Here is a 23,432-nt window from a genome sequence, read left to right as displayed (position 1 = left end):
TAATGTTAGACCCTGGAATTTCATACTTCTGTTTCAGTTGTAATCTTTATTTGTATTCATAGAAGATACATGGATTAAAGACAGTCTTTTAGCTTCGTTATCCATGGATTGTTCTTTGCGTGCGTGTTTGTACCTACAAAGAAAAACCTTTTATCATGCATCGATTTCTGATCCCCAAACCATCTACTACTGCCCCTGCGACAAGGGATATTAAACTCATACTCCAGAGCAGGCAGAGCGTGCTGGTCCTATCATGGTTTTTACCAATTGGACACCGGCTGCAGTTTATTTTACATAGAGCTAAAAAATACTATTTTGCGCTCAAATGAATGGCAAAAAATTTCGCTCGCGCGCTGCGCGCGCTTGCACTGATCCTATCCAGTATCACATCAAACCCAGGATGTGTCATGGGTTTGGATTAAGCCCCGAATATGTATAACGCCAGGCTCCATGCCTGATTAACACTCGGATCGTTAAGCAGACTCAAAAATGATAACAATGGTTATACAAAAAATATTACGACCCCCTTCCATAATGATGATGCCCCCCCAGAAATGTTCACTGCTCCCCCAGTCAAAGCAGGCTGCATCCGGCCCTGCTTGAGGACATGGCTGAATGTATTGTTGTGATTGTGTGTGCATGATTCCCTTTGTGTGATCAATCTCATTTGTCTGTGTCAGCTCATTGCTGCTTGTGATACCTGCAAACTCATCCCTACTCTGCACCAGTGCTTGATGTTGCTCTTATGTCATTCTTTGTTGCACTGTACTGTAACACCACTGATGTTAAGAAACTATTGTAAGACTGTAGTTGAGGAATTAGAATTATTGCATAATTACGCTTCATTCACCAAACATTGACTAGCTACTGTAATCAAGATGTTATTGTAGCACTGTCTGTAACATTATATTTTGTTTATTGTTACTGAGATGTGGTCCAATGTGGTCAGTAAATATACGTTGTTTCTTGACTGAACACTGACACACTGGAAATGTTCCCTTCTTGATCTTCTGCTGTGCTTTGTGTAATATTTGTAAAGAGCATCAGTATCTGAAGAGACACACTACTGTTCTCCACCATTAGGTCAGATAAACATGTGGACTATTGAATACATCTGAATTTCACAGGGTTTACCCACAGTGTCACTCTCGGCTTCTGAGCCCTTAATCATTTTGCAGGATTCAATTCAAAAAGGTCGTTTGGGGGTCAGAACGTCTAATTTTCAGTAGCTTTAAGTAGTCTTTCCTGTTGACTTGCTTGAGATAATGAATTAAGGAAAGGGTTAACTTGGGAGGGGAGGAGCCTATTATCACGAGTTCGCTGAAACGAAACTGAAGATATTCTAAACTCAGGGAAACAAGTTCTACTGAGTTTAGTTTGACAGTGTTTAAGTTATTTTACACACAGAGATCGAGACAGCAATATAATTACCAACAGGTGAGAACAGAGATTCAATCTGACCTGTTCAATTGAACCTCAGTTGTATCCAATGATGATGTGGCTCGTAAATATAGAATGTTGCTTGACTGTCATTCTAAAGACTGTAGAACTATGTTCTTCTGATCCTTCATATTCTGCTGTATTTTCGATGTGATATATTTGTACCTCGCTTTGGATAAAAGCTTCTGCCAAATGAATGAAATGTTAATGTACATATTATGTATACCCTTACAAAAAATAAGTAAACCTCAAGTGTATTTTGTAAGTATACCTAGTATAAAAAGTATACTATTACCATGTTACTTAAAGTATCCTAGCAGTGTACTTATTTATATACTTTTTTTGTACCAAGTAAACTGAATTGGCCCACTTTTTAGGTCATTTAATACACTTTAAAGTACACTTATAGTGTATTTCAAGGTTTACTTTTGAATACTGCAAAGTAGCCTGTGTAGTGCACTTTCAGTTCATCAAGTATACTTCCTAAAGTACTTCAAAGTATACCTTGGAATACTCTAAAGTAACCTGTGTAGTGCACTTTCAGTTCATGAAGTATACTTCCTAAAGACCCTAAAAGTAAACTTTGCAATACTTTCAAGTGCACTTTCATTTAATGTAAGTACTTCAGGAAGTAAACTTCTAAATGTAGTTTTACTATTACTTACTGACGTATTAAAATGTTTAGGGGCCCCTCAAACGCCTCAGACCCTAAAAGTAAACTTTGCAATACTTTCAAGTGCACTTTCATTTAATGTAAGTACTTCAGGAAGTAAACTTCTAAATGTAGTTTTACTATTACTTACTGACGTATTAAAATGTTTAGGGGCCCCTCAAACGCCTCAGATCTTAAGTCACTTGGTGAGAACGGGGCCCTCGCAACATTTCACCACAGATTCTTAGCTGAATTAAGTTATTTACTGCGTAAGCTTAAACGTTCCAGCTGTTCCAAGAATCCAGCTGTTCTTATAAAATGTAACAGTCATTTAACTCATGGTTACAATGGTAAACCAGCACAACAATGACAATTACCACGCAACAAAACACTACATTCTAAGCAGACACATTTAAAAAACTAAATTCATGAAGTTACATTTGTATTTCGAACAAACGGAAAACTTATCATCAAATTTTAACTTCTTTCTTCTTTCTCAAGTGGATTTTTCGTTTTTTCCATTAATACTCCAATTGATAGTTATTAGTATAAGATTATAGGGCTTCAGAATGTTTTGGCAGTAATTAAGTTTACAGCTTCAATACCAAAAAAGATTCAATGTGCAATGCATAATAGATTTTCATAGACATTAATAATTAGAATGAGCAAAAGCAAAGCATACTTAAAAGTACATTAAAGGTGAACTATTTTCTAAGTATACTTCTTACAAAAGTGAACTATTTTCAAAGCATACTTAAAAGTATATCAAAAGTGAACTATTTTCTAAGTATACTTCTTAATAGTATATCAAAAGTGAACTATTTTCTAAGCATACTTCTTAAAAGTATATCAAGTGAACTAAAAGTGTACTATCCATATTTTAGTATACTTATAGTATACTTTAATATACTTCTTTTTTGTAAGGGTAGTAATCCATGTATAACAGGGTTTCGTGTAGTAAATCTGTATAGTACTACTTATGTAGGTATCTTTCCGTTTAACGAGAGGATCTGTAAGTCTTGCAAACCTTGCAATTTTGGCTTGAGTTCGAAAGGATTCAAACCTAAATAGCCCACCACCTCCCTTCAAAGCAGTGTTGCCAAATCATTTGCCAGGGAAGTTGCTAGAGGCAGGTCAATGATGTTGTGATGTCGTGTGTGTAGAATATACAATAACGTTACTCATCCAGCCAACTCAGCCAAAGTTACTGACTGGCCATCTCGGCAGAAAATATGATTTGCAATTTGCTGAAATCGCTGCTGGCCTATCATTTACATTGGTCTGAAAAAAATGATTGGAGTGTTTATTACAGTCTTTGGACGGCCACCGATATCATATTTCGAAAATAGTACTGTCAAACCTTGTGATTTATTGGCTGTTATCAGGATGTGAAGTTTCTTTCAGCAAATATGATGAATGCATCTTAACTACATTTTCTAACCCTGCCTGCAAGAAAGTACAATTTATACAATATACCATCCAATAAGTTAAATTGATGAGTTCATAGATTTAAAAGATTCATAATTTCACTTTGTGTCATTCTAGATATGGCTTCTGGCAGCAGTCTCCTGTCTGAAGATCAGTTCCAGTGTTCTATCTGTCTGGATGTGTTCACTGATCCTGTCACTACTTCATGTGGACACAACTTCTGCAAGGCCTGTATCACCAAGTACTGGGACAACTGTGACCTGTGTCAATGTCCCATGTGCAAGGAGAAGTTCTATAAGAGACCAGATCTTCGTGTCAACACTTTCATCTCTGAGATGGCTGCTCAGTTCAGGAAGTCAGAGCCACTGAAAGCTACCATCAGTCCAGACCTGCGTCCTACTAAACCTGAAGTGTCATGTGACATCTGTACAGGTACCAAGCTCAAGGCCCTGAAGTCCTGTCTGGTGTGTCTGGCCTCTTACTGTGAGACTCACCTGGAGCCTCATCAGAGAGTTGCAGCCTTGAAGAAACACAAGCTGATCGACCCCGTGGAGAACCTAGAGGACAGGATGTGTCAGAAGCATGAGAGACCCCTGGAGCTGTTCTGTAGGACTGACCAGATGTGTGTGTGTCGGTTCTGTACTGAGAAAGACCACGAGACCCATGACACTGTTCCTCTAGAGGAGGAGTGTGAAGATAGGAAGACTCAGATGAAGAAGACAGAGGAAGACATGCAGCAGATGATCCAGGAGAGACTGGAGAAGGTTCAGGAGATCAAACTCTCAGTAGAGACCAGCAAGAGAGATGCAAAGAGAGAGATATCAGACAGTGTTCAGGTTTTCACTGCTCTGGTGCGCTCCATTGAGAGAAGCCAGGCTGAGCTCATTGAGGTGATTGAGGAGCAGCAGAAAGCAGCAGAGAAACAGGCTGAAGGGTTGATTCAAGATCTGGAGCAGGAGATCACTGAGCTGAAGAGTAGAAGCACTGAGCTGGAGCAGCTCTCACACACTGAGGACCACCTCCACCTGCTCCAGAGCTTCCCATCCCTGAGCACCCCTCCACACACCAAGGACTGGTCTGAGATCAGTGTCCACAGTGGTCTGAGTGTGGGGGCAGTGAGGAGAGCTGTGTCTCAGCTGGAGGAGACACTCAATAAAGAGATGGAGAAGCTGCCCGAAGTCAAGCTGAAGAGGATTCAGCAGTATGCAGTGGATGTGACTCTGGACCCTGATACAGCATATCCCTATCTCATCCTGTCTGAGGATGGGAAACAAGTGCGACATGGACACATAAAGCTGGATCTCCCTGACAACCCAGAGAGGTTTGATTGTTATACCCGTGTCCTGGGAAAGCAGGGCTTCTCCTCAGGGAGGTTCTACTATGAGGTGCAGGTTGAGGGGAAGACTGAGTGGACAGTGGGGGTGGTCAGAGAGTCCATCAACAGGAAGGGGAAGATCCCAGTGAATCCTGAGAATGGATACTGGGGTCTGTGGCTGAGTAATGGAAATGATTACTGGGCTCTGACTGAACCCCGTGTTCTCCTCTCACAGAAGCCCCAGAAGGTGGGGGTGTTTGTGGACTATGAGGAGGGTTTGGTCTCCTTTTATGATGTGGAGGTCAGGTCTCATATCTACTCTTTCACTGGCTGCACCTTCACTGAGAAACTCTATCCATACATCAGTCCCTGTTTGAACGATGGAGGTAAAAACTCTGCCCCTCTGATCATCACTGCTGTCACACACACATAAATAAAAGTGTGGATTTGCTGGTGGGAAAGAGCAACTTTAGCCACCCCTTAGATCCGCCATTGGTTGCGGCTGGTCTGGTTTGTAATATGTTTTTTATTTATATTGGGAAACCACAGACTGTGGCTCGAGGTACCGCAAAGACAGTGTCTCGAGATACCGCAAAGACTGCGGCTTATGTGTTTTGGATTCACGCAAAGCCTGTGGCTTGTATTTTGTTGAGTTACATTTTATTTAAAAAAAGACAATTGTTTTTGTTTTTATTGATTTGATGTAAAATACTTTGAGCTGCAATTCCTGTATGAAATGTATATGAAATGCATATGTAGATAAAACAATTGGATGATAATTAGTCCTAGTGTTTTTTTCAGTGGTCAAAGAATAGTCACATTTTATTTACTAATATCAAGGCTGTAAAGTATTGTAGAACCTGATTGGAGGGTTAGAACCAAGGAGCCCAGGTTAATCTCTGACCTGTCTGTAAGAGAGTCCCTGGAGGAGACACAAATATTTGACCAATAGTTCATTTCTTAAACTCAGTTCATAGAATTACCGTATTTTCCGGAATATAATTCGTACTTTTTTCATTGTTCGGTTAGTCCTGCAATTTATTGTCAGGTGTGATTTATATATCAAAATATGTTTCATCTTCCTCCGGAGTTGGCGGAGTTGCTCAGAAGCGACACGGAGAATGAAGAATTCAATGGATTCAGAGATGTGGAATGAGATCAGGAGCTTGGTGAACTAGTTTACTGGTAACTTGTTTGTTATGTTAATTTAGCTTATTCAGCCGCCTTTCCAGTTTAAATGTCTGATCTTGGATTTTGTTAAATACATTTCTATATAAATGCGACATACAGTGCCCTCCAAAAGTATTGGAACAGTGAGGCGAATTCCTTTATTTTTGCTGTAGACTGAAAACATTTGGGCTTGACATCAAATAATGAACGTGAGACCAGAGATCAACGTTTCAGCTTTTATTTCCAGGTATTTACATCAGGATCTGATGCACAACTAAGAAAATATCACATTTTGTTTGAATCCACCCATTTGTCATGTGAGCAAAAGTATTGGAACAGATATACTTAAAACATATTTAAGTGAATAAGACTTAATATTTAGTTGCAAATCCTTTGCTTTCAATAACTGCAGCAAGTCTGTGACCCATTGACGTCACCAAACTTTTGCATTTTTCCTTTTTGATGCTTTCCCAGGCTTTCACTGTAGCCTCTTTCAGTTGTTGTTTGTTTTGTGGGGTTCCTCCCTTCAGTCTCCTCTTAAGCAGGTAAAATGCATGCTCTATAGGGTTTAAGTCTGGAGATTGACTTGGCCAGTCTAATACCTTCCATTTCTTGCCCCTGATGAACTCCTTTGTTGTTTTGGCAGTGTGTTTTGGGTCGTTATCTTGCTGCATGATGAAGGCTCTGCCAATCAGTTTGGTTGCATCTTTCCTTAAATTGGCAGACAAAATGTTTCTGTAGACTTCCGAGTTCATTTTGCTGCTGCCATCATGTGTTACATCCTCAATGAAGATTAATGAGCCCGTCCTAGAAGAAGCCATGCAAGCCCAAGCCATGACATTACCTCCACCGTGTTTCACAGATGAGCTTGTGTGTTTGGGATCATGAGCAGTTCCTTTCTTTCTCCAAACTTTAGCCTTTCCATCACTTTGGTAAAAGTTAATCTTTGTCTCATCAGTCCATAAAACTTTGTCCCAGAATTTTTGAGGTTCATCTCTGTACTTTTTGGCAAATTCCAGCCTGGCCTTCCTATTCTTCTTGCTAATGAGTGGTTTGCATCTTCTGGTGTAGCCCTTGTACTTTTGTTCATGAAGTCTTCTGCGAACAGTAGATAGTGATACCTTCACTCCTGCCATCTGGAGGTTGTTGCTGATCTCACTAACAGTTGTTTTAGGTTCTTTCTTTACAGCTCTCACAATGTTTCTGTCATCAACTGCTGATGTTTTCCTTGGTCTACCTGTTCGACGTCTGTTACTTAGTACACCAGTAGTTTTCTTCTTCTTCAGGACATTCCAAATGGTTGTACTGGCTATGGCCAATGTTTCTGCAATGGCTCTGATTGATTTTCCATCTTCTCTAAGACTCACAATTGCTTGTTTTTCACCCAAAGACAGCGCTCCGGTTTTCATGTTGTTTTCACCTCTGAATACAGTCTGCATAGACAAAACCTATCTTACCCAATCTGAACCTGAGTGTAGACATTCAGTGGTATTTATTGATTGAATAATGTATGTAATAGGACACACCTGGGCAACAAAACACACCTGTCAGTCATATGTTCCAATACTTTTGCTCACGTGACAAATGGGTGGGTTTGAACAAAAAGGTGATATTTTCTAATTTGTGCATCAGATCCTGATGTAAATACCTGGAAATAAAAGCTGAAACGTTGATCTCTGGTTTCACATTCATCGTTTGATGTCAAGCCCAAATGTTTTCAGTCTACAGCAAAAATAAAGGAATTCGCCTCACTGTTCCAATACTTTTGGAGGGCACTGTATGTGTTTTTTTCCTCTTCATGGCTCATTTTTTGACTAATGCGATATATAGTCTGGAAAATACAGTAGCATGTTTCCTAAAAGAGGAGAAGCACAGTGTGAGAATGCAGACAGTCTTGTTACTAGGAGATGAGTCATTTTTGGTCTAGTGGTAGATATTCCAACACGGAACGTGCTACAATAGAATACAGAAACGACAAGATGATGTCATCAAGGTGTAAAACAAGTTGATTGTGATAGACATTAGCAAATGAATCAGTATGTGCTCTGTATGGGAAAAAGATGGGAACATACAGTAAAGGGAGGAGTCCAACCAACCACAACCATCACTCAATTTGTTCAGTCTTTGATGTGCTGCTTGGAGTCAACAAATGGTCCAACACCGCGTCAGTTATCTTATTGTGGAATGTTTCATTCAAAGGCAAATATGGCTAGAGGAAGTCTCTAGTATTTGGTCGAAGAAATTGGGATTTCCTGTGTGCTTACATTATTCACTTATCAATAGACCTAGTCATTGGATACTTGTTAGTATGTTCTCATGTGAGTTTGATATTAATACGAGTAGATTCTTTCTATGTGTCAGGGTTAATAGATATTCGGGGTCAGGAGAAAGTGCTGGGTAAACGTCCTCTGTCATGACTACAAGGAGAACTCCAATGATATCTCTAGTCTGAGAGTGGTCATGGGTTGGGAGCTGTGAATCTTTTATTTTGCGACTGTTTTAACATCAATACTGCCTGACTGTCACTATCTATGTTTACATTCTTGTGCCCTATAAAAGATGGTCCTCTGGCCTTCGGAGCGGGGAGAGTCATGATTGAGATCTAAGCCTGGTGTTGTGTTGTCATTTATTGTCAGAGGTCTGGGTTTCTCTCCCAATCTGCAGATTGACAATATTCAGAACTCAACTTTACTTAGTCACTCTGTTTATAAAGAGAGTGTTCCCCAGCATGAGGTTTTACTCCTGGACAGGAATTATACACATTAGTCCTGGTCACCATGGAAAAAGGCTGCTGGGGCACGTACTGTACTGTAGCCTACTGTACTGTAGCCCACTGTACTGTACTGTAGCCTACTGTACTGTACTGTACTGTACAGAGATGATGGCAGAGTGAATGTGTCTCCAACTGGTTGGGAGTGTTATTCATATCAAATCTACAGAGAGGGGAGATGGGTGAGAAAGGTGATATGTATAATGTGTGCATGATAGAGCATTACACCATTAGGTTAGGTGAATTTGTGGAACTTTGACAATATTTAAGAATGTTCCAGGATTTCCCTATTATTCCCTATCATTACAGTATCTGATCTTTCAGCTCTTAAACATTTAGGAATATTTTTAAAAGAAAATACAGGGCATCTACGGGAATGATTTAGGCCCTATTTTCAATAGCTTTAAGTAGTAGGCTATAAAATCCGCTCCGTTTCAACGGACGTGCTGGTTGATTTTTTGTTCAAGACAGGACTGGGAGAGGAGGAGCCTATAGCCTACTTCACTGAAACGAAATTTGCGATTGAGAGATTCTCGTTTTATTTATGAAGCTGTTCAACTTAAAATAGTTTGAGAGCGTACGGATTAATTCATACACTAAGATGAAAGAAAACAGCACAACAACAAAACAACAATTGGTGAGGACAAATAATCAATTTAACCCGTTAACCTTTAGATGCGAGAGTTATAAATATTTCCGACGGTCACCACAGCGTGTTATTTTTCCGAAAATAGCTAGCTTTCGTAAGTTTCCTGGCTAAATTGCCGAGCATAACACTTGCAATCACACAAGTGTGATGTTACGCTCTGGGACCCACATTCGAACGATCAGATATTTGTGAAGCTACTCGAACAGTTGTGTAGAAAGAAGTGTGTAGTGTCGTATTTTTATACTAAACCTCTTATAAAGGCTATTATTCTGTGTGCAAAAATAAAATGTATGGGCAATGCGTTACAATTCACATACATACAGGATACAATGTTTTCTTTCGCATCGCTTTAATAACTATTTCCAGAAAGGATCTTTTGATAATTTCACGTTTGGTTTAGGTCTAGGTATGGCTTCTTGCAGCACCACCTTGTCTGAAGATCCGTTCCTGTGTTCTATCTGTCTGGATGTGTTCACTGATCCTGTCACTACTTCATGTGGACACAACTTCTGCAAGGCCTGTATCACCAAGTACTGGGACAACAGTTACCTGTGTCAATGTCCCATGTGTAAGGAGAAGTTCTATAAGAGACCAGATCTCCGTGTCAACACTTTCATCTCTGAGATGGCTGCTCAGTTCAGGAAGTCAGAGCCAATGATAGCTACCATCAGTCCAGACCTGCGTCCTACTAAACCTGAAGTGTCATGTGACTACTGTACAAGTACCAAGCTCATAGCCCTGAAGTCCTGTCTGGTGTGTCTGACCTCTTACTGTGAGACTCACCTGGAGCCTCATCAGAGAGTTGCAGCCTTGAAGAAACACAAGCTGGTCGACCCTGTGGAGAACCTTGAGGACAGGATGTGTCAGAAGCATGAGAGACCCCTGGAGCTGTTCTGTAGGACTGACCAGACGTGTGTGTGTTTCATGTGCACAAGAACCTACCACAAGACCCATAACACTGTCACTTTAGAGGACGAGTACAGACCAAAAAAGAATGATCTGGTAAGGATGATGTCTGAGATGAAGCAGATGATGGAAGAAAGATCTAGGAAGGTTCAGGAGATCAAACTCTCAGTAGAGACCACCAAGAGAGATGCAGTGAGAAATATATCAGACAGTGTTCATGCCTTCACTGCTCTGGTGCGCTCCATTGAGAGAAGCCAAGCTGAGCTTATTGAGGTGATTGAGGAGAAGCAAAAAGCAGCAGAGAAACAGGCTGAAGGGTTGATTCAAGATCTGGAGCAGGAGATCACTGAGCTGAAGAGGAGAAGCACTGAGCTGGAGCAGCTCTCACACACTGAGGACCACCTCCACCTGCTCCAGAGCTTCCCATCCCTGAGCACACCTCCACACACCAAGGACTGGTCTGAGGTCAGTGTCCACAGTGGTCTGAGTGTGGGGGCAGTGAGGAGAGCTGTGTCTCAGCTGAAGGAGACACTCAATAAAGAGATGGAGAAGCTGCCAGAAGTCTAGCTGAAGAGGATTCAGCAGTATGCAGTGGATGTGACTCTGGGCCCTGATACAGCAATTCTTTATCTCACCTTGTCTGAGGATGGGGAAACAAGTGAGTTTTGAAGCAGGATCTCCCTGACAACCCAGAGAGGTTTGATCATTGTCCCTGTGTCCTGGGAAAGCAGGGCTTCTCCTCAGGGAGGTTCTACTATGAGGTGCAGGTTGAGGGGAAGACTAAGTGGGATCTGGGAGTGGTCAGAGAGTCCATCGACAGGAAGGGGAAGATCACAGTGAGTCCTGAGGATGGATACTGGACTGTATGGCTGAGGAATGGAGCTCAGTATAAGGCTCTGGGTGGCCCTGATGTCCTCTTCTCCCTGAGCCAGAAGCCCCAGAAGGTGGGGGTGTTTGTGGACTATGAGGAGGGTCTGGTCTCCTTTTATGATGTGGAGGCCAGGTTTCATATCTACTCTTTCACTGGCTGCACCTTCACCGAAAAAATCTATCCATATTTCGGTCCGTGTTTGAACAATGGAGGTAAAAACTCTGCCCCTCTGATCATCACTCCTGTCACACACTGATAAAAAAGGATATGGATTGTGTGTAGATTTATTACATTCATTTTAGAACCACACCAGAATATTTTCTTGTAATAAATACTACTGATTGTTTAAAGAATATTGCAATTAAGAGTTTGGTGTCTCTACAGTGAATGCTATGACTAATGAACAAAGAAAAAAAAACATTTGACAATGACCAAAAATGATAATAATTGTGTATGTTATGAACGAATGACAGATTTATGAATGTGTATCCCAGATATGTTACAGTAATCAATCATTAGATCACGTTAGAGCTGCCTTTCAGCGACCATTCATCTGCTTGTATAACACACCTCTTAAACTAGGATACATGTGTGTTCCCCACGTCTGGTGTTGCCTTCACTCTAGGTTCATGATAAGATCAGGGGTCAGCAAGGTCAATCCTGGATCCAGGATGGTCCTCCTCTGCCCACCAGAGGGGACACGTGTCAGGTCTTTGTTCTCAGTACCTCCATCTGGGACGTCTCTTCCTCAGCTCTTTGCTCCTCTCTCTTTACTGTATACATGGAGCTCTCTGACCTTGAAGATCAGTGTCCACTCTCCCCGCAGACAGGAAGATGCCTTTCCTGCATCTTTAACCTGGGGTTATTGGAAGATGAGTTCGGTGTAGGTCTGTCTGACTCCTCCTGGGGCTCCTCTGACTCAGACCAGGGGGACGACGCTGCCCAGAGCAGCTCAGCTCTGCAGCCTCCTGGAGGGCTCCCGTCCTGGCCTGCAGCGGCCTCCTTCATTCAGCTTTGATTTTTTTCTCATCGTCCTTTGCAAACACCCCACCACAACCCTTTTTTACCCAAACCTCTTTTCGTTTCAATGTACAGTTATGGACTATGGAAATTACATTTTCAGGGTAAAGATGGTTTAAACGGCTGACGTATTATCGTGAACTCTTTGATTTATGAAAGCCCTACTCAGTGGAAGAAGGAATGAGTCTGTATGTACAACAATAAAAGGATAATTTAGGAACAACATTTTTGCATAAAATAAACTATAACAGACAACTTACAAGGGTTGTGTTTGTTAGATCTATGATTTGGACAAGCGTGCTTTCTTCTAAAGCTGTATTCAGTACAGACGAAAAGATTGACCGGGGGTCTCCAGTATGAGAGAGGCCATATTTGTTTTACAGCTGCATGCAGACTCTTGATTTCCAAACCTTTTAGGATCATGTTGAATTTGTCTGCACGTGTTCATGTCAGATTTTTACTCAATAAAAAAATTGAAAACACCTTGGCAGCAGTGTCACTGGGTTCGGTCTATGAAGCTGGATGAACCAAGGTAAAGTCATACCCTGCAGACGGTGGGTCGGGCTTCTCTGTGTGAACGTCAAAGCAACATGGAGAATTATGTCTTGATGCCGTGTTCTGGTACATGCCTCTGAGACCCCAAGCCCCCAACACAAGACCCCTCTTCTAGAAAATGTTAAGGTGCTGCAACGGGACGTGTATCCCTGCACTTTGTGCCAAACAGTCGGGATTTCAAAAACGATTGATTCCACTCAACTTAGTACAGTCTGGTTGCATGCATTACCATATTCTACCACTAGAAAGCAGCAGTAGCCTGTACAGATGTGCAACAGATGCTGGGGGCTACTCACTGTCAACTCATTGAGAATCTCTTCTGTGCTGTGAATAATATTCATAGACAACACTCACACACCAATTTATATTGTAAGTGTACATTTTGATCCTTGCAAGTGTGAGCCAGCCGCCAGACCGTTATGTATATCTGATTTCTGAGGTAAAGGGTAAACAACAATACAGATCCTCAAATTGTTCTGGCAGGACTACGCTGTCTCTACAGTGATTCTAACAAATACATTGCAGTCATTGAATGCATTATGTGTTAAAGCAAGGTTTGGTTTAGTCCACATACTTGTTGTGTTAAGTGTGTGCTGAGAGTTTTGTAATTTCAATACAAACAAATGTGCCACAGGTGATTTAAATTTACTTTCATTTTGACCAAAGACCACAATGTTTTATTCTCCATCATTCAATGTATTTTGCCCATACATAAATGAACCTCGCAAAGTCATTGCAGTTTAAATGTTGCTTTTATGAGGAGGTGGCAGAACCTATCTATCGCGTATTGCCTGATGTCCAGAGTCCTTGGCTCGAGCACTCACGACACCAGCATAACAGAGCTGAAGGAGTGCATTGACGCTGAACGAACTTGATGTGTATGTTTTTTGGGGGGTAAGTCTTGCGTCATAAAATCATTCACAGCTGGGACACTCAATGATTCTCTAAAAAGACAGAACTCAAAAAGAGAGAATCATTAATGAGTTGTGTATCTCAACACTTTTGCCAAACTTAACATAAAATGATATTACATTGTACAACATTGTATCCAAAGGAACTTGACTCGAAGTATGGTGTCAAAATGAAGTCCTTATTATAGAATTAGAAAACATGACCATGAAACTATAAACACTATAATAAAGTAAACAACAATAAATAAATAAGGTAAACATAGTGCCTGTCTTGCTTGTTCTGGTTCTTGATCTTCTGCCGTACATTCTATGTGCACTATCTGGTGTTCATCAGAACTACTTTTATTCTTTAAATTACAGATACAGTTTCAAGAACAAACTGCATGACCCTCAAGAGGTCTTGTAGTTAAAACAATAACAAACCAACCAATCTTACTCAACAATTGGGTCAAACTAATATTGAGCACCTTAATGGGTTTCTCATGAATTTACAAATGTGTGCTTCAAAACTGAAAGGTGTCAGCGAGTGCTTACCAAGATTCTACCCAGTCTGACTCAGCTTCACCTCCATTGTTACCGGGGTAGAGTATCTTCCCTGTGTCCTGTCATGTTGGACTGTAGATCTGGTGTTACTGCATGTGCTGTCCCAGTCGGTGCAGGTCAGTAGTTCTTCCAGCTGTGGGTCACACAGAAGTTCTCTCAGGTGGTGACTGCTGAGACAGCTTGGCCCCAGACATCACTGCTTTGGTTTTTTTTTTATGTGGACACGCAGGTGTCTCTTCAGATGACTACTTGTTTTACCTGAATAGTCACAGAGGTCACAGTAGTAGGGCTTCTCTCCAGTGTGGACTTTGCTGTGAACTGGGACATTACCAGCCTGGCGAAAGGTTTTACCACAGAGGTCACAGCTGTAGGGCTTCTCTCCAGTGTGGATCCTGCGGTGATATGTGTAACTGCTAGACTGGCGAAAGGTTTTACCACAGAAGTCACAGCTGTAGGGCTTCTCTCCAGTGTGGATCCTGCGGTGATTTGTATAACTGGGAGCATGGCTAAAGGTTTTACCACAGAGGTCACAGCTGTAGGGCTTCTCTCCAGTGTGGATTCTGCTATGATATTTGAAATGGTGAGCGTAGCGAAAGGTTTTACCACAGAGGTCACAGCTGTAAGGCTTCTCTCCAGTGTGGATCCTGCTATGAGATCTGAGATTGCCAGCACGACTAAAGGTATTACCACAGAGGTCACAGCTGTAGGGCTTCTCTCCAGTGTGGATTCTGCTATGATATTTGAAATGGTGAGCGTAGCGAAAGGTTTTACCACAGAGGTCACAGCTGTAAGGCTTCTCTCCAGTGTGGATCCTGCTATGAGATCTGAGATTGCCAGCACGACTAAAGGTATTACCACAGAGGTCACAGCTGTAGGGCTTCTCTCCAGTGTGGATTCTGCTATGATATTTGAAATGGTGAGCGTAGCGAAAGGTTTTACCACAGAGGTCACAGCTGTAAGGCTTCTCTCCAGTGTGGATCCTGCTATGAGCTCTGAAATTGCCAGCCTGGCTAAAGGTTTTACCACAGAGGTCACAGCTGTAGGGCTTCTCTCCAGTGTGGATCATCATGTGCTTCTTGAGGTTACTAGATGAGGAAAGGCTCTTCCCACATGTATCACAGTGATGTGTCTTCATATCTCAGCTCTCTCTTTGTTCTCTGTCTGGTCTCTCTGGATCCTGTCTTGTATAGTCTCTGGAAGCTTGTTTCTCTCATTAATCCTCTGTCTGGTTACTGCTGTTTCTGGTTGAGTCTCTGTATGGTTGAGTCTCTCTCTATAGTCTCTCTGGTTGAGTCTGTGTAGTTTCTCTGGAGCCTTAAGATGTCTTCTTTGTCTAGTCTCCGCCCATGATCAAGTATTATTGGCCAGTAGGGGATCTGGAAGAAACAGTTCCAAGTTAATGAGAACTCAGCTTTCCCACATGAAGGAACTCTTTTGTCTGTCATAATGTCCACTTTGCATATGTAATGTTGATAATTCGGTGAGAGGTGTATGTTTCTCTGGTTTATTTTTACTGGAGAAACACACAACACTGTGATAAAAACTTTATCTTTGGCATACAACACTATATGATTAACCTAGCCTGGCTGCCAGCTGCCCAACTTAGCCCCGCCCACAACAAAAAATTGGTCGGGAAGTCGGGTCTGGGGTAGCTGGGTTGGGGAAAAACTATGTCCGAACAGGAGCTGTTCGGACCAATCGAATTTTCAGGGCGGGCTTTATACGATGATTGACAGATGATCAACAGTAACGTAATCAACCAAGTCATCGAAGAGCGCTTGGGTTTTCAACAAACAACATATTACATTGCTCTGATTGGTTGTAGGTCTATCCAATTTAGCGAAGAGGCATTTTTTTCAGAGTTCGGTTGAAACACGCCCCATACTCAGAGCCCAACGGAGCGGTTTCAGACTCATATTCTGACTAGAATTATGAGTATGACAAAGTCAGGCTATGATTAACCTACAGAATATGCATTAAATGCTAATTAACCATAAAATGACTTTGGATTGCAAAGTTTTAAATCCAATGATAATAATATACTCTTTCTCTATTACGTGTCTCAAGTTCTATTTAGAAACAGAGAATTTGTTGAGGAAAGTAGTCTATGCTTTTATAACATTTGTTCTATGTCTCTGTTGAATGATGAATATAATCTATGCTTGTGTTGAATAAACAGACAATCAATGCTTCGGATATACAAAATGTGTAATGACCATGTTGAACATATATTCCAGATACAATCAATGCTTCAGATAAAATAAGTAATGATTACGATTATGCACCAGGACATGACAGTGTCTGAGAGAGTGAGAAGAGGTTGATTCTCGGACAATGTATCCTTTCGTGAGAAGAGGAATGCAATTAGTCAGCGTACTGGCAGGGAGGGGTGATATGATTTGCTGCAGAGAATGTGAAAGTCAAGGCCAGTGAGAGGTACCGGATAGGGGGAGGCGAGATGACCACACCATGCCCGCACATTTACATTTAGTCATTTAGCAGACGCTCTTATCCAGAGCGACTTACAGTAAGTTCAGGGACATTCCCCGAGGCAAGTAGGGTGAAGTGCCTTGCCCAAGGACACAACGTCATTTGGCATGGCCGGGAATCGATCCGGCAACCTTCTGATTAGTAGCCCGATTCCCTAACCGCTCAGCCACCTGACTCCATACCATGGCCGCACCATGACCGCACCATGACCGCACCATGACCGCACCATGACCACACCGTGGGACAAGGAGAAGGTACAATGGGCCTCACAACTCTTGAGAGTCAACACCAGGTGAGAAGAAACCAAAGGCTTTTGTGTTCTCTACTCTACGAAACGAGACTGGTAACATTGACTGGTATTGCCGATCTAGATTGAGACATGGTGTATATTCATTGTATGATTTGCATGATTTCTCATCTTATTAAACTATAAAGAACTTGGTCTGCCATTTCACCTGGTGTTCTTCTCCACCCAAATTAGAACATCAACAGATGATGACCTCCGATCTGTTTGGGTAGAGATCTGGAAGAGCAGGTCCCCGAAAAGGGAACCCAGCAGACCAGTTTGAGAGCAGGGCGGTGGTGGTTGACTGACACTCACTGGGCCCATCATAACCAGGTAGGCAGAGCCTGTTTAAACGAAGCCTGCATAGCTTAGGACCCTGTAGCTTTAGGAGTGAGTGTCTGTAAACTGCTGTTAGGCCTGTGACCAAAGGCTGCTACAACCAAAATGACATTGTAAAGAAATTTGTAGTTTAGAAAAACTTTGATGCAAACTCAAAGATAGACCATACTAGATCCCCGATGTAATTTTTATTTTAAAGAACAGCATTTTTATTTCAGAGCAGCTGTAGGAGTAACCAGACACTGTGAGTCTTGGAGCGATATAGGATGGAATACTAGCACATATGACTGGAGATACAAGCCCAAAGCAGCAGTAAAGAGGGTTAGTGGGGGTAAGAACCAGCTGGAAAGGTTTTCAGTAATCAGAGGAGGCTGTTAGAGATTGCAAACCCAAAAATGTGTAACCATTTCTATCCTTAACCACTGATTAGTTAACAATGATTAAACATAAATATTACTTTATTATTTTTATACAGTTTGAAATACTATTAATATAATAAACAATCTTTGACTTGTACCTTGCTTTATTAAGCTAATGAGATCATAACCCTTGGTGAGAAAAATATGCCTATATCTATTAATCATGTTTCTTGTATCATTGATACAATGATGTACAACGATGATTCTTGTATCAGTCTAAACTTGTGTTGTTCTGTGTACCTGACAAATAAAAGACTTGAACTTGATAAACCGTCATTTTGCTGTTTTTTATGCTTGCATGGCCTTAAGTTAGTTATTTGTCAGGTGCGACTAGGAAATGCCTGTGACCCTTGGGTAGGTGAGAGGTCATAATATTACCAAAGTGTATAATGCTATGCAACTTTTAATTGGGAAAATAGAAGGAACATCAAGGCCATTTCTAGGAGCCCTGTCTAAAGACCTAAACAAAAGCTATCTAGCATGCAGCGTCCTTTTTTCTGTGCTTGTGATGGCTATGCTAATAGTCTCATACCCTCCCATATTGTGATAATATATATTTATGTATTTAACTCCCTTGATTTCCTGTATTCATTGTCCAGCCTGCTGAGACACTCAACTTGAGTGTATCAGACACCTGCACCTTACTGGATGTAGTCCACCGTATGGTAAGATGTCTCTGTGGTACAGCCCCCCAGTCCACTGGAAGTGCTTCACATCTGTTGTGCATGGACGACCCCCACCCTACCAAGGACAAAGTTAACCTTGAGAGTCTGCATTCCTGTTTCTGTGTTATGGTTCTACTGCAGTGTTGCTCCCCTCAAGCTTGCGCTCGCCTGCCCGGCCTTGGACACAGCTGTGGCTTGCCGCAAGCTTTTCCTCCAGCAGATCTCCACCATCCCTCCCACACACCCAGCCTGAGATCCAGACTATAGGGTGGGCTTATGGGCAGGTTGGTCAAGGCCTGGGACTGTCAGAAAAGCCTGCCTCAAGCCTAGGGCTCTCCCCTTTGGTCCTGGGCGGGCTCGGCGACCACAGCTGTGGTTCAGGGCTGGGCTGTGATGTTGTGGGTGTTGGTGGACAGAGGAATGAGGGTGGGGCCGAAAGGTGCCATGTTTTCTGTATGTCTCCTGTGTGTCGTAGGAACTATATGAATGACAGCCTGAGGACCAACGTGTTTGTGAGGTTCCAAGCTGAGACCATCGCCTGTGCCTACGTCTTCCTCGCTGCCAGAGCCCTGCAGGTGGGTGGTGTAGCCCTCTCTCCTTCTCTCTTTCGCCCCACCTCTTGCCCCTTCAGCTCTCTCACTGTTTGTAGATACTAGTTAGATCTCCAGTTGTATTTAATTTTGCTATCCTTCTCTCTAGATGCCCCAGCCCTCCAGACCTCACTGGTAGATGCTGTCCGGTGCCACTGATAAGGAGATCAAGGAGATCTGCTTAACCACCTCCAAACTCTACACCAGGAAGAAGGTAACACACACACGCCTTCCTTGTTCAGTAGATTGGACTGCAGCTTGGTCCACTACCAGAGGAGGACGCGTGTGTGTGTGTTCTATGTCAACATCATAGAACCTCACTTTTTGCCGCTCAGTGGGGGTTTCATAAACAATTTATTGCACACATGACATACAACTGTCTGGTGGCATGCATGACCACATTCTACCACTAGAAAGCAGCAGTAGCCTGTAGAGATGTGCAACAGATGATCATGTACTCACTGTGTCAACTCATTGAGAATCTTTTCTGTGCTGTGAATCATATTCATAGGCAACACTCACACACCAATTGATATTGTAAGTGTACATTGTGATCCTTGCAGGTGTGCGCCAGGCGCCAGTCCGTTATGTAAATCGGACTTTTAAGGTAAAGGGTCAACTACAATATAGATCCTCAATCTTAAATTTTCCTGGCAGGACTACGCTGTCTGTACAGTGATTCTAATAAATAAATTGCAGTCATTCAATGCATTTTGTGTGAAAGCAAAGAAAACTGTATCCAAAGTTTAGTCCACAGACTTGTTGTGTTAAGTGTGTGCTAAAAGTATTGTGCTTTCAGTACGATAAAATGGGCTAAACCAATTGTAATTTTTTGTTGCCGCTTGCCACACTGTTTTGCTAATCTGTTTTCGATAGGTCACCAATTTTGGTACAACACCTGTATTGTTTGCAGTCTTGGGCAAGGGCAGAGATCGCAGAATTCAAGCGACAAACAACTGCCACAGGTGATTTAACTTCATTTTAAATTTGACCAAAGACAACAATGTTTGATTCTCCATCATTCAATCTATTTGGCCTATACGTAAATGAACCTCGCAAAGTCATCGCAGATTCAAATTAACATTCAAAATATTTCTTGCTTTCATGAGGAGGTGGCAGAACCTATCTATCGCTTATTACCTTATGTCCAGTGTCCTTGGCTCGAGCACTCACGACACCAGCATAAAAGAGCTGAAGGAGTGCATTGACGCTGAACGAATTTGGGTAGGCCTACGTTTTTGGGGGACAAGTAAAATCCTCGTAAAATCATTCACAGCTGGTACGCTCAATGATTCTCTAAAAAGAGAGAACTGAAGAAAGAATCATAAATGAGTTGTGTATCTCAACACTTTTACCAAACTTAAAATAAAATGATATTACATTGTACAACATTGTATCCATAGAGGAACTCAAAGTATGGTGTCAAAATGAAGACTTTAATTAGAGAATCAATAAAAACATGATCATGAAACTATAAACACTATAATATAGTAAACAACAATAAATAAGGTATAATTATTGCCTGTCTTGCTTGTTCTGGTTCTTGATTTTCTGTTGTACTTTCTATGTGCCCTATCTGGTGTATTTAGCGTGACGTCCAGTGAATGAAATATAATGTAATGTCCTCAGACAGGTCTTTCTAAAGCCAAGGGGTGCTAATGGAATCCTTAACAATCCTTCAGTATTGACACAATTATCGTACTTCATCAAAACTACAAATTATTGTATTCCTTAAATTACAGATACGTATTCAAAAACAACCTGCTTGACCCTCAACAGCTCTTGTAATTAAAACAATAAACAAAGAAACCAATTTTACTCAACAAATGGGTCAAACACACAGACACTGAAGGGCTGCAGAGATAAAGAGTTCAAACAGAAATTAATATTGACCACATTGATGGGTTTCTTATGAAATTACAAATGTGTGCTTCAAAACTGAAAGGTGTCAGCGAGTGTTTACCAAGATTCTACCCAGTCTGACTCAGCTTCACCTCCATTGTTACCGGGGTAGAGTATCTTCCCTGTGTCCTGTCATGTTGGACTGTAGATCTGGTGTTACTGCATGTGCTGTCCCAGTCGGTGCAGGTCAGTAGTTCTTCCAGCTGTGGGTCACACAGAAGTTCTCTCAGGTGGTGACTGCTGGGACAGCTTGGCCCTAGACATCACTGCTTTGGGGTTTTTCTATTGTGGACACGCAGGTGTCTCTTCAGCTGGCTATTTGTTTTACCTGAATAGTCACAGAGGTCACAGCTGTAGGGCTTCTCTCCAGTGTGGATCCTGCGGTGAACTGTCAGTTGCCCAGTTTGTTTAAAGGTTTTACCACAGAGGTCACGGCTGTAGGGCTTCTCTCCAGTGTGGATTCTGCTATGATATTTAAAATGGTGAGCGTAGCGAAAGGTTTTACCACAGAGGTCACAGCTGTAAGGCTTCTCTCCAGTGTGGATCCTGCGGTGAACTTTGAAACTGCTAGCATGGCTAAAGGTTTTACCACACAGCTCACAGCTGTAGGGCTTTTCTCCAGTGTGGATCCTCCGGTGATATGTGAAATTGCCAGCCTGGCTGAAGGTTTTACCACAGAGGTCACAGTTGTAAGGCTTCTCTCCAGTGTGGATCCTGCTGTGAACTGTGACTTGGCTAGCAGAGTTGAAGGTTTTATCACAGACGTCACAGCTGTAGGGCTTCTCTCCAGTGTGGATCCTGCTATGAGATCTGAGATTGCCAGCACGACTAAAGGTTTTACCACAGAGGTCACAGCTGTAGGGCTTCTCTCCAGTGTGGATTCTGCTGTGAACTGTCAATGCCCCAGTAAATTTAAAGGTTTTACCACACAGCTCACAGCTGTAGGGCTTTTCTCCAGTGTGGATCCTGCGGTGAACTGTGAAATTGCTAGCATGGCTAAAGGTTTTACCACAGAGGTCACAGCTGTAGGGTTTCTCTCCAGTGTGGATTCTGCTATGATATTTGAAATGGTGAGCGTAGCGAAAGGTTTTACCACAGAGGTCACAGCTGTAAGGCTTCTCTCCAGTGTGGATCCTGCTATGAGCTCTGAAATGGCCAGCCTGGCTAAAGGTTTTACCACAGAGGTCACAGCTGTAGGGCTTCTCTCCAGTGTGGATCATCATGTGCTTCTTGAGGTTACTAGATGAGGAAAGGCTCTTCCCACATGTATCACAGTGATGTGTCTTCATTACTCAGCTCTCTCTTTGTTCTCTGTCTGGTCTCTCTTGATCCCGTCTTGTATAGTATCTGGAAGCTTGTTTCTCTCATTAATCCTCTGTCTGGTTACTGCTGTTTCGGGTTGAGTCTCTCTATGGTTGAGTGTCTCTCTGTAGTCTCTCTGGTTGAGTCTGTGTAGTGTCTCTGGAGCCTTAAGATGTCTTCTCTATCTAGTCTCCGCCCATGACCAAGTATGATTGGCCAGTAGGGGATCTGGATGAAACAGGTCCAAGTTAGTAATGAGAACTCAGCTTTCCCATATGAAGGAACTCTTTTGTCTGTCATAATGTCCACTTTGCACATGTAATGTTGATCATTTGGTTATTTGAATTTGGTTTCCTTCAAAATTTTAGAACCTACACAATACGCATTAAATGCAAATTAACCATAACATGACTTTGGATTGGAATTGCAAAGTTTTAAATCCAATGACAATAATATATTCTGTCTCTATTGTGTTTGTCTCAAGTTCTACTTAAAAACTGAGAATCTTTTGGAGGAAAGTAATCAATGCTTCTATTTCATATGTTTTATGTCTGTTAAATGATGAATATAATCTATGCTTATGTTGAATAAAAATACAATCAATGCTTCGGATATACAAAATGTGTAATGACCATGTTGAACATATATTCCAGATACAATCAATGCTTCAGATAAAATAAGTAATGATGATGATTATGCACCAGGACATGACAGTGTCTGAGAGAGAGAGAAGAGGGTAATTCTCGGACAATGTATCCTTTCGTCAGAGGAGGAATGCAATTAGTCAGCGTACTGGCAGGGAGGGGTGCCCAGGGTGATGTGATTTGCTGCAGAGAATGTGAAAGTCTGAAGAAGAAATGGTTTCTTCCCTTTAGCACTTATTTTTGGTTGTTCACAATGTGTACTTCTGTTTTTGGCTACCTGCAATGCTTTGGGGCTATCTTGTTGTTATTATCAGTGACCTATGCACTTTGTAAAGCTCTCTCTTGGAAGTCGCTTTGGATAAAAGCGTCTGCTAAATGAATAAATGTCAAATGTAAATGTAAAGTCAAGGCCGGTGAGAGGTACCGATAGAAGGAGGCGAGATTACCACACCATGACCGCACCATGACCGCACCATGACCACACCTGCCGCACCATGACCGCACCATGACCACACCATGACCACACCATGACCACACTATGACCACACCATGACCACACTATGAC

The 23,432-nt window shown here is 42.0% G+C and overlaps 1 protein-coding gene and 1 pseudogene across 1 annotated transcript; one reads left to right on the top strand and one right to left on the bottom strand.

Annotated features, from left to right (window-relative positions):
* Positions 1–1,332: 1,332 nt before the first annotated feature.
* LOC124488583 lies at positions 1,333–11,457 on the top strand (annotated as a pseudogene).
* A 2,890-nt stretch (positions 11,458–14,347) lies between these two features.
* On the bottom strand, positions 14,348–22,189 carry LOC124488582 (zinc finger protein 62 homolog; the record flags this gene model as incomplete). The annotated part of the gene is made up of 3 exons (XM_047051279.1): positions 14,348–14,363; positions 14,431–15,344; positions 21,215–22,189. Coding segments are annotated over 3 exons (1,905 nt in total), but the record flags the coding sequence as incomplete, so codon positions are not given.
* Between the last annotated feature and the right edge of the window lie 1,243 nt (positions 22,190–23,432).

The sequence above is a fragment of the Hypomesus transpacificus genome, unplaced genomic scaffold (genome assembly GCF_021917145.1).
Source record: "Hypomesus transpacificus isolate Combined female unplaced genomic scaffold, fHypTra1 scaffold_146, whole genome shotgun sequence".
NCBI classification, from domain to species: Eukaryota; Metazoa; Chordata; class Actinopteri; order Osmeriformes; family Osmeridae; genus Hypomesus; species Hypomesus transpacificus.
Note: the sequence above shows the minus strand (reverse complement) of the source record. Positions and strands in the feature narration are given on the sequence as shown.